The sequence below is a fragment of the Meles meles genome, chromosome 10 (genome assembly GCF_922984935.1).
Source record: "Meles meles chromosome 10, mMelMel3.1 paternal haplotype, whole genome shotgun sequence".
NCBI classification, from domain to species: Eukaryota; Metazoa; Chordata; class Mammalia; order Carnivora; family Mustelidae; genus Meles; species Meles meles.
The window spans coordinates 1,950,974-1,963,452 of record NC_060075.1 but is presented as its reverse complement, the minus strand read 5'-3'; the positions used below and the strand labels follow the sequence as shown (position 1 = coordinate 1,963,452).

The 12,479-nt window shown below is 40.1% G+C and overlaps 1 protein-coding gene across 8 annotated transcripts in view; it reads right to left on the bottom strand.

Moving 5' to 3' along the window:
• LMBR1 (limb development membrane protein 1) overlaps positions 1–12,479 on the bottom strand; it is a 156,628-nt gene that overhangs the window by 100,903 nt on the left and 43,246 nt on the right. For 5 of the 8 annotated variants that reach the window (XM_046021227.1, XM_046021228.1, XM_046021229.1 and 2 more), the window contains exon 4: positions 10,119–10,258. The exons of 2 other annotated variants lie outside the window; for them this stretch is intronic. In XM_046021227.1, coding sequence (XP_045877183.1) covers positions 10,119–10,258 — 140 coding nt within the window. Of the gene's footprint in view, positions 1–10,118; positions 10,259–12,479 lie in introns of those variants that run through there. One more of the 8 variants, XM_046021233.1, reaches the window with a different exon arrangement.

Genomic DNA, 12,479 nt, shown 5'->3' with positions numbered 1-12,479 from the left:
GTGTGCGTATGTATAATACATACGTGTGCATATGTATATGTAATTTTATAATTTCTTTTCCCCCAACTGTCCCTTTTCCAGGACACTCAACGTTAGTACTAAAGGTTTTGACAACCACAATTGTAGAAAGGGATATAATGTGATACAGAACCTCCACTGTATTTATTTTTGCAAGAAATATTCATTTAACACAAAGAATTTGAGAGTTGATGGTCTTAACAGGATAATCATCTACATAAATAACCAGTTTTTCTTCAAAGACTAAATAAGTAAATGCAAAAAATTAAGTTTACCAGAGTATATAAATGTGAAAGTCTCGACTTAGTTTATGCTAATTTAATTATTAAATCTACAACATATAAGTTGAAGTTGCATTGAGAAAAACACCTAATATAGAGAAAAATAATACATCTAACATTCCCAAGTAGTAATTATATTCTTGACAATTTTGTAAGACTTAATAAATTTCCAGCATTTTACAAACATACATCAGACATGCATACATAAATATCCCTTAAGAATTATTCTATAATTTTGATAAAACTTTCCCAATTTTAAATTAGTACTAATATATATAATGTATTATAGATGACTACATATTAATTTATAAAATAAAAATATTAATCAAATTTCTCTACTCAAAAGGCTAAAATTACTTCAATATAGCTAAATTATATCAATATAACCCAAAAAATTCAAAAACCTCATAGTTTGTCTAAATCAGTATCAGTGACAACCTTTTTGAAAGACCTCTTATGTCTACTCACCAAAGATGTACCTGAACTTCAACAAAGGTTATTTACTAACCCTAGAATACTTCCTTTCAACCCACACCACACAGAACTGCCGGATCACCGCAGGATGCGTTAACTTCTGGCTCCCTCTGCTGGAGTCACGAAATATCCCTAAGTCCACCACAGAATACTATGAAGCAAATGATTGATCTACTACTTTCCGTCATCTAGGTCAAAAATTTCATGAATTTAAAAAAGAAAATTAATTAGAGTTTAGCCATATTCAGTACATTCCCAAAATGACAAATCTGAGTTAAAATCAGTATTTCAGTGGGATTGAGGATCTAACGCAGTTGTCAAAAAGTGAGTTATATAATAAAAAAATTCTACCAAGAAAGCAGAAGCTTTAGAGAAAGACAAGTTTGCTTTTGAACAGTAAGTATGGTGCAAACCTCAGAATTAGAACAGCTTCTATCAGAAGAAAAACAAAGAATAAACAAGTTTAGCAATGAGCTGTGAAACTTTTTATCTTAATATAACTTTTTTCTTGTAACAAAAAAGCAATGTCTGTTGTAGAAATATTATACAATACAATCACCAAAAAAAATTTTGTATTCTGTAATTAATTCTACCACCCAGAGAAAAATATGTTTTTCAACATCTTTCTCTAATGGCCAAAAAAGCACTCCACTGTTAGGATCTACCAAAATTCAATTAAGTAAATTTCTTACTTTGACACTTAGATTGTGTTTTATTTTTAATATTAAAAATAATACCTCTGGGGCGCCTGGGTGGCTCAGTGGGTTAAAGTCTCTGCCTTCAGCTCAGGTCATGATCCCAGAGTCCTGGGATCGAGCCCCACATCGGGCTCTCTGCTCAGCGGGGAGCCTGCTTCCCTTCTTCTCTCTCTGCCTGCCTCTCTGCCTACCTGTGATCTTTGTCCGCCAGATAAATAAATAAAATCTTAAAAAAATAATAATAATACCTCTACTAATATCCAGTAACTATGGTAACAAGTGACTATTAAGACTAATTAATTAGAACTACTCGTAAAATTAAATAATGTATATTAAACTTCATGAAGGACTGATTTTGATTTAATATCTACACATAAGTAGATGTAATATTTATTTTTCTTTTTAAGTTTGATTGCTTATAATCCAGAAGTCTGGCTTTTTTTAATCTTCTGTGGGACCTGAAAATTGATAAAATAAAGATGGATTTTGTATTGTTCCTTCATGATATCCACAATAGCATATTGTCTATTCCTGTTGAAAAATCAAAATAAAATATCGACGTCTTAAAAAGACTAGTCAGGTTCATGGTGGCTATCTCTTAACAACTAAGTGTCAACTAGGCAGTCAAGTTATAAATATGTGTCTCTATCTGTTTTATAAGTAAGTATGGACAGCTTAGCAAAAAATTGGCCCCCAGTGGGGGGATACCTCAAAGAACTAAAGAATTATTTCCTGACCATTTAAGGCTACAACTGAATGCCGTTATTCTCCTACCCTCCAAAGATTTATTCCTGTTTAGTTTTTAACTTTAATCTCACATTACATGAAATTACCACTGAAAGGGAGTAATTCAATGCATTTAGTGCATTCACAAGTCACCATCTCATTCCAAGACATGTCTAACACCCAGAGAAGAAAATCCCCTGTGTATCAGTTTTTCAACCTGCGGAACTGACTAATTTCGTATTTTTCTAAGTTTTTAACAAGATACAAAGAAAGTGAATACAAATAGATGCTTCCCTTTTTTCTGTCCATTTTTCACCCTTTTCCAATTTTAACAATAAAAGTGACAATACAGGGACGCCTGGGTGGCTCAGCGGGTTAGGCCGCTGCCTTCGGCTCAGGTCATGATCCCAGGGTCCTGGGATCGAGTCCCGCATCGGGCTCCTTGCTTGGCAAAGGAGCCTGCTTCTCTCTCCGCCTCTGCCTGCCTTTCTGACTACTTGTGTGTTCTCTCTCTCTTTCTGACATATAAATAAATATATAAAAAATAAAAAAATAAAATAAAAAATAAAAGTGACAATACAAATTTTAGTTACCATTTGAATTTGTCACCTCTGCTCTCTTTGTACCATCCTAGAATAACTACAGTTGCTGGCCATGTCATTCCCACACTAAGTGAACGATGGGACACAGCTCAACTGCATCCAGCTGACAGACACGGGGCTAAAACTGCCCATGACCAGAGGATTACCATTCTGCCTCATTCCAGCTCTGATATCATTTTTGTACATCACATTTTTCAAGGTGTTTTAATAAATTTCTCACTGTCGATAGAGATACATCTTGTTACATGATACAGATTTAGAACGAAGAGTAATATTTTATTTATTTACATTACTAAATTCTGGCCCACAGAAGTGAAGTGGCATTCTACCATAATCTGGTTAACATGTAACATCTTAAATCCATGTACCCAAAATCCAGACACTGTATTTAATTCAAACCAAATATTTTTAAACATACTAAGGCATTATCAACACTCATATTGGCCTAATCTATGTGACTTACACACTAAGACAAGCGATCAAAACCACCCATACTGACAATTTTATAGGTAAGTCATTCTATTTCTTTTCAAATTAAGTTCTTTTTTTAACCAAGGTATTGCTAATGATATAATAAATAACTTTTATTCACTGAACGATGAATCTTTACTGGACAATTTCAGTGTGAAAGTACTGGAGCAATGATCCATGGGAGATAAAGATGATTTCAGACATATTCTGAGACCTCAAAGAATTTGGCATAAATGCACAAAAGGCTTAACCAAGAAGACGAATAACAAGTCAAGAAAATTTCCTACGTTTTACCAAATGTTAAATGACTGACGACTGTGGCTGACAGAGCGGCGCTGGGGTGAAGGAAACTCTCAGGCTTTCCAAGAACTACTCAACACCGGCTCTGACCTGACACTAAGTCTAGGAGACCCAAAACACCACTGTGGCCCACCAGTCAGAGGAAGGGCTTATGGAGGTCAGTCGGTCAATGGAATACTAGCTCAGGTCTCACAGATGTCCCAGTGGATCTGCAAACCTGGTCTACGGTCACATGCCCAGTGCCAAAGTGCACAAGGAATAGATACACTTCACAGCTGACAGACTCCCTACTCGGCCTATTCTAATGATGACATTGTGCTGACTGGACCCAGTGAGTGAGAAGTAGGAAGTATCTAGACTTATTGATAAGACATTTTCATGTCAGAGGTGGAGAATCAATCCAAGAATAATGCAGGGGCCTTCTGTGTCAGTGAAAGTTCTGGGGTCTACTGGTGTGGAGCACGTGGAGAGCTCTCTTCTTGGGAGAAGGGTGAGTTGTTGAATCTGGCTCTTCCTACAACCAAGAGAGGAACAACTGTCCATGGGCTTCTTGGGATTTTAGAGGTAACAAATTCCTCACGGTCCCCCCTGGTGTGTTAGTCCAGCTCATTTACCAAGTGACGCCCAGAGCTGCCAGTGTACGGTGGGGTTCAGTGTTCTGTGACACAAGAAGGTTCTGTGACAAGTACAGGCTTCTGTGCAAGCTGCTCTCCGCCTCAGGCCACCGGGTCCGCAAACCCACCGGTGCCTTAAGTGTCCATGGCAGACAGGGATGCTGTTTGGAGCCTTCGGCAGGCACTGGAGACAGCACAGGCCCTTAGGACTTTAGAGCAAAGCCCTACAGCACTACAGCCCTGCCCCTCTGGGACATACATGAAGGACAGCCCCGCACAGATAACCAGTCTCTTTTAAGAAACAGATCTTGGCCTGTTACTGGGCCTTAAAACAGATTGAACACTTCATCATGGGCCACCAAGTTACCACGTGACCGGAGCCGCCCATCGCGAACAGGGTGTTTGTTATCTGACCACCGGGCCATCCCAGCAGACGCGCAGCAGCACTCCAGCACCCAACAGAAGTGGTATGGACATGACCAAGCCCAAGCAGGCCCTGAAGGTACAAGTCAGTCACATGAACAAGCGGACCAAATGCCCAGGATCCCCACTCCTACTCTACTACTTCTCTGCCCCAACTTGCACCTGGGGCCTCGCAGGGAGTTCCGAACACTCAGCTGACAGAGGGAAGAAAAGACTCCGGCCTGGTTTACAGCTGGTCCTGCACGACGGCACCCAGAGTGGACAGCTGCAGCACTGGGGTCCCTCTGACACACCCCCGAGAGACAGCAGTGAAGGGAAATCCTCCCGTGCTCCTGGCTGTTCACTTTGCTTGGGAGGAGAAACGGCCAGACATGTAATTATAAATCCACGCGTCATGGCCAGTGATGTGACAGATGGTCAGGAAGAAACGACTAGAAAACTGGTAGCAAGGGAATTTGGGGCAGAGGCATACAGACAGAACTCTCTGAATGGGGAACAAAAAATGTGGAGATCTACGTGTCCCACGTGACTGCTCATCAAAAAAGGACACTGGCAAAGGACGAGTTTAGTAATCAAGTGGACGGGGCGCCGGGGAGTTAGAGCCTCTGCCTTCGGCTCCGGTCATGATCCCAGGGTCCTGGGTTCGAGCCCCGCGTCGGGCTCTCTGCTCGGCAGGGAGCCTGCTTCCTCTCTCTCTGCCTGCCTCTCTGCCTACTTGTGATCTCTGTCTGTCAAATAAATAAATAAAATCTTTAAAAAAAAAATAATCAAATGGATAGGACACCAGTCAGCCTCTTTCGCCAGCACCCCTGTCCTGGTCCAATGGGCTCACAAACCAAGTGGCCATGATGGCAGGGTGGAGATCGGGCATGGGCTCAGCTATGTGCACTTGCACTCATCGGACTCATCTGGCTACGGTTACCACTGCGTGCCTAATTGCCTGCAAAAACCAACACTGAGACCTCACTATGGCACCACTCCCAGGGGAGATCAGCCAGCTACCTGGTGGAAGGTTCAGTGAAATGGGCCACTCCCATCATAGAGAGGGCAACATTTTGTCCTTACTGGAACAGCCACTTACTCTGGGTACAGATTTACCTTGACACAAGGTGAGCTGCTGCCAAAACTACTATCTGCGGACTTTCAGAATGCCTTGTCCACCACCATCACAGGAGTGCTTCTGAGCTAGGAAACAGCTCGCAGCAGAACAACAACTGGCCCACGCCCTTGGAATTCACTGGCCATGCATGTTTCCCATCATCCTGAAGCAGCTGGTTCAACAGAATGCCCTTGTGAAGACTCAGTTCTGGTACTAGCTAGGAGGTAATAGCTCGCAGGGCGGAAGAAAGGTACTCCAAGAAGTTGTATTCACCTTTGTTCAGTACATGCTGGTATTTCTCCCATAGCCAAGGCTCACGGGCCCAGGAATCAAGGGCAGAAATGGAAGTGGTAGCACTGACTAGTAGCCCTACTGACCCCTGGCAAACCTTCTGCCTCCTGTTCCTATGACCTTAGAAACTAGTGCTGCTAGGCTAGACGTTCTAGCTCCAAAGGGAGGAACACAACCACCAGGAGACACAACAGTGATTCCACGGACCTGGAAGCTCAGACTGCCGCCCAGCACTCTGTGGTCCTCCAGCCTCTCAACCAGCAAGGAAGGGAGTCCTGACCACCAAGCGGAACCTGGACTGCTCTTCCACAATGGAGGTGAGGAAGAGTGTGTCTAGAAAACAGGACATGCCTCAGGGCATGTCTTAGTATCACCATAATTTGGGCCCATGAATGATTTTTTAAAAAGCCAAATGCAAGCATGTCTAAGGCTGAAAAATCTTCAACCCAAGACAATCTCAGGGACTAATAATCACTCCCTCGAATGTCACTGACAAGGTTAAAGAAAGCTATGAATTTAGAAGAGAAAGATGAATTTAAAGATTCATGAAATTCACTACATGCAGCAAAGGATACAGACCTACCAAAGATTCAGCAGAAACAAAGTCAGGAGTCATAAAACCCTCAAGGAAAATTTCCAAGGCTTACATCCCAGGCCTCCCGAAACCTATTCCTAAGAGTACATTTAGAAGCCGTGACATCATTTAGAAGGTTCTTCCTCTAGTTCCCCAACTTTCAGATGATGTGGTTTACTGGAGTTCAAAATTATTATTTATTACATTTTCATTCAACACATCTATTAGGCAATCGCTATGTGGGAATCATTGCTCTAAGCCCTAATTTATAAACAAAATATTTGAGCTTACACACACACTTTACATCATAATGAGAAAGACTACCAATAAAACAAATATATTTACTTCCAGAGTTAAGGCCTCCAAATATATGGCATGTCATGTGTGAGTAGCTCTTACTTCCAGTCCATAAACAGAATAAAAGAAATGACCTTGATTTAGAGTGTGTGAAGGTCATTAGGTATAGCACACAATTTCTACGCAGCGAAACTGGAAACGAAGGCCAGCTGACCTGTCCTACTGGTTAGCCCGCTTGAAACCACCCGCACTGCTGGTAAAAACACCTGGAGCCCAGCCCTGCAGAACGGACGTGCCACCGTACCTACAGCTTTACAGAAAGGAAGGGCCAAGCAACCACGCCAAACAGTCCTCCTCAAACATTTTAGACAATACGTGTAAAAACGTTTTCTAAATTATATATTATTCATGTATTTTTAATAACAAATAACGTCATCTAAAAATAACTCACCAAAACATTCATAGCCTTTACTTTCCAGGTTGTTTCCTGCCTTTCACAGTACCAGCAGACTTTTCAGTAGAAGATTTATTTTTTGTATCAATTTCAGTTTGCTTATTTGAGTTTTTTTCAATTGCTAAGCAAAAAATTGAGCAATTATTAAATTATTCATTTAATAATTAGTCCTAATATTGCTGAATTCACTTGGTCTTCAGAGCATCATGACTCCATTTGTTTCTACTTTCAAGCACAATAGAAACCACAAAGGCCAAATTCAAATATATGATTAAACTAAAATGTTAAAATTTTTCATGTCAATCAACAGTTTAAGCAGTATTAAAGGACATACGGGAGGAAAGTGTTTGCAATTAACCTGATAAACAACTGATTACTAAAAAAAAAAAAAAAAAGAGGTGTAAAAAGGAATGAAATCTTGCCATCTGCAACAACATGGATGGAGTGAGAATATAATGCTAGGAGAAATAAGTCACTCAAAGAAAGACAAAGATCCTATGATTTCACTCAAATGTGGAATTTAAGAAACAAAACAAATGCACAAGCAAACAAGAGTTGGGGGGCAAACCAGGAAACACAGGAAACAGACTGAACTATAGAGGACAAACTAGTGGTTACCAGAGGGGAAGGAGTGGTCGGGGGATGAGTGAGACTGGTGATGGGGACAAAGAAGTACACTTATTGTGATGAGGACCGGCTGGTGTACGGAGTGTTGAATCACTGTATCATACACCTGAAACTAATATTACACTGTATGTTAACTAACGAGAATTAAAAATTTAATTAAAAAAAAGGGGGGAACACTGTAAAAATGGGCAAAGGAAACTCAGGTAGGCAGGCAATTTACTAAAAAAATAACTATGGTAGCTCAGACATTAAGTGTTTGCCTTCAGCTCAGGTCATGATCCCAGGTTCCCGGGATCTAGCCCCGCATCCGGCTCCCTGCTCAGCAGGAAGCCTGCTTCTCCCTCTCCAGTTCCCCCTGTTTCTGTTCCCTCTCTCGCTGTGTGTCTGTCAAATAAATAAATAAAACCTTAAAAAAAAAAAAAAAAACTATGAATGACCTCCGAGTATGTTTTGTAAATGTTGTAAATGTCTACCATACTAGTAATTAAAGAAATGTACATTTACAAGGAGAAATGTTTCACGTTTTTGATTGGAGTGATTGTTTTAAAGATTTATTTGGGGGTGGGGCAGAGAGAGAGAATCCAAGTAGACTGCACCGAGCACGGAAGCTCAAGCTCATGACCCTGAGACCGTGACCTGAGCAGAAACCAAGAGTCGGACACTTAACTGACTATGCCACCCAGGCACCCCTTGCACTGGCAGGTTTTAAGTACCGCCCACAGTTGATGAAGATGCATTCTGGGAAGAGGAGCCCCTCCCCCATCCCACCACTGAAAGCGAAACCACTAGTGGAATTCACACAACTTTTTGGAATCAGGAAATATCTTCTCAAAACTTTTGAAGTGTGCTTACCTGGAAAGTAAACTGCAGAAATTTATCCTAAGGACAAATATTTATTTGTAAAGATGTAGCTTTTTTTAGTTAAAAAAAATGGGAACGATCCATGCTTATAACAGCTTCAGACACTACTGTAAATTATACAGAAAAGTAGTTAATGGCATGGAAACCTCCCCCTTATATGCTGATTTAGGAAAATACAAATTATCAGTGAGTCCATGAAGGTTTCCATCTGGTTATGTATCCACAGGAATACACCTTACTGAAGGCTACAGGCCACAGTATTCCCAATAGCTCTGTGAGTTGTGGAATTTTGGGTAACATTAATTTTCTTCACTGTATATTGTTTTCCAAATAAGAATTCTACAGCGAACACAGCATTTCTTTAAACACAAAGGAGAGAAAAGGTAGCTGTCTATATAAATTCCAGATAAAGAGTTAGGCACAAAGTCATCTTTAGAAAATGAGGGTGGGGGGAGGGATTATTTGTCACATCTCAGGAAGGGAAAGGATCCTCTAAACACAGAACAATTAGAAAAACCAAAGGAAGAAAAAAGACTGCACATTGGGCAAAATACAAATGTTAATAATTTTGTCAATCAAAAAAGCAAATAAAGTTAAAAAGAAAAATAACCAGGACATAGTTACAAAAATCTAATAAAAAGCTGATGTTTCACATATAAAGAAATCATAACTCAGTAAGAATAAAAGGGGGGAGGACAATGAAACATATAAAAAAGATCTATGTATTAGATTTTATATTTTATAAATTAAAATTAAAATGTCCTACCTCACCAAAAATTTCTAGAAAATGGTAGAGTCAAGATTGGAATGCAGGTCTACTTGGCCTCCAAGCAATATACCATGTTGCCCACAGCAAGTAAGTCACTTTTTTAACCACATTAATTTTAAAGTTCATACCTGACAAAAAAGTTTTTTCCCCTTCAATTACACAGTCTTAAATGAAAAAAGTAACTAAGAGAAAATAAATGAAGTAGAATACTATGGCTAGCATTTTTAGGTCTTAAATGGAGGTTGAGTTCTTTTGACATATCCAGATAAACCAAAATTCTCTTGATACATATTTAAATGAGAACTTACTTATCAAAATCATTATTAAGTATAAAGACTGGTTCTTGATTAAGTAAAACAGAAAAGGCTGTCACAACTAAGAACAGGAACAGTAAGTAAAATCTGGTTTACTGATTTTATGAAGGACTCATGGTTTACTGGAGGAAGATGCAAATTATGAAGGAAATTAAGAAAAGGCAAATCTAAAAATACAGTGCAGCAAAAAATGAAAACATTCATTATAAAGCAATATATACTGACCATGAATCAGGGAGCCATTTAGCCACTGAATATAGTAGTTTTGAGGAAAAGAAAGCAGGATTTCATTGCTGATTATTGAAAAGGGTAAAAGCAGAACAGCCCCAGCTGAAACGGCCAGGGTGAACGTGCTCAAAAACAACCTGGAAGAGAAGAGATCATTGTCACTAGCAATTGGAAAAAGCAAGGAATACAGTAGGAATTCAAAAAGGACAAAAACTCTTAAATCTTTTAATCCAAAAAAGTTACATAAGATTTTCATTAAATACTGTAGTTGGGAGACAAATGTTACATGTATAATACTAGAAGTTCAATTAGGTAGACTCCAAAACTCCTCACTCTGTGCAAAAGGTCAGTAACTCGAACGAGCAAGCCCTAGAAGAATCACATAGAGAAGACAAAGTACTTTGCACGTTTTACAAAGAATAAGCCATAGTCTCTCTCCTCCTTTAAATATAAATATTTATTCCACAATTGCATTTAATTAACAATGGCAAACACATCCTAACAGCAATGCCAAAACTGATTCAGGTGAAAAAAAATACTTGTGAAAACAGTATGAAAAACCAATTCAAAATGGTTATTTAAAGAGAAAAAAACCAACAAAACCATTGGTCAGCTACCTCTTAAAACAGGTAAAGATAAAATAAATTAGACTAGCAAACAGTATCTAATATTAAGTTACTATTAAACTACTTAAAACACTGCTTTGTCATTTTTAAAAATAAGATATTGCTAATAAATGTTAATACAGAAAGATGTCAAAAATAAATTAAGTAAAAAAACAAAAACTGAAAAAGCATGGACAATAAATAGAATACACGCTTACACACACACACACCCCCCAAAAAAATGCAGGAAAAAATACACGGGAAAACAGAGGCACCAAAACAACCCAGCACAATAGATAACAATCCCACAGGAGAGTGGGCTTTCACATTCTCAGTTATACATGTCTGAAATGTTCAAAAATTTTTATCTAATTTTTTAAAGATTTAAGACTAAAAGGGAAAGGAAAAGAAAACCTCACCAACATTATAGATGGAACCCTAATTTAATATCGACTCCATTAAAGTCAATATAGGAACAATGTGAAAATAAATGTATAAATGGAAGACCTAAGGAAAAATGCCTCCTAAACACTGGAAACACACACCCACTAGAGTAACTTTGAGACCAGTGCCATCTTGTGGCAACCCAAAGAAGTGTTTTCCTACTTAAAAGCCAAAACAACCACGAAACCTCTCTGTTCAGTAAACCATTGATAAAGTTCAAATGTAGACCATATCATACATACCAAAAATACAACTCAAATCAGACACAGAAGAAGGCTGAGAAGCTGTTCTGCTGAGTGGGCATGTTTTCTGGGAAGAGTGGACCCCGGTCCACGGCCAACTCTGGCAACGACCAGCCAGTGGCCTGAAGTGTGCTTCTCTGGTTTTGTCCTTGCAAGTCAAGTGAGGAACTTACCCCAACCACAACCATTTCTGCCTTCCAATGCTAAAAACAGGATCAAACCCACAAGCTCACCATTCCAGGTCCTGCACAGCCGTTCCAGTACGTGCGCGAGCCTCCTCTCGCCACGACAGACTCCCACATACAGCACCATGTACCCAGTCTTCTCGTACACCAAACCTCAATGCGTTTCATCGCTCTGTGCTCCAGGGCACAGTCAGCTCTGTCCCTAGGGTCCCCTTTACGTCATTTGCCCTGCAAACCACCACTCTCCACATTCCTCTCAGTAGTCAATCCCTCTCTTCTCAGCTAACATGACACCACACAACCAGCAAGAAGACCAACCACAGTTTCCAAATCAAAAACTGGGTCCTGTAATCTGACAAAAAACTAAGCTTATGAGGACAAACAGGTAAAGTATCTGAAATCAACGATCCAGAAAAGCCTGAATGTATGGTCACCATAACTATGACGCCAACTCTCAACAAAACACTTCCAGAACCTACTGTATGTATCCCAGGTACCGTGACTGGGCTCAGGATATTCAGACAAGACGCTGTCGCCGTCTCGCACTGCCCGTGGACACCTACGTGACAGCGACTCACAGAAGGCCGAAGCAGTGCAGTCCGTGCTGGCAAGGGGTCCCTAAGGTAAGGCCCTGAGTCAAGTCGAAATAGGGCAGTAGTGGCCATGGCTTACAGACCTACTAAAGTGCCCCTCGAATTAAAGCACCATTTCACAAATGTCACCTTCTGAAACGGAGCAGATTCTGAGGACAGAACCCACAGGGCTCAAGGCTGATCTGAGTTTTAGCCTGAGAACTGGACGGCGGAGCGGGTGCTGCCTGTGGAGAAGGCCGTAGCTGGGGCAGGCTGTCGGGGAAACAGGAACTCAGCTTTGGCCCAGCTT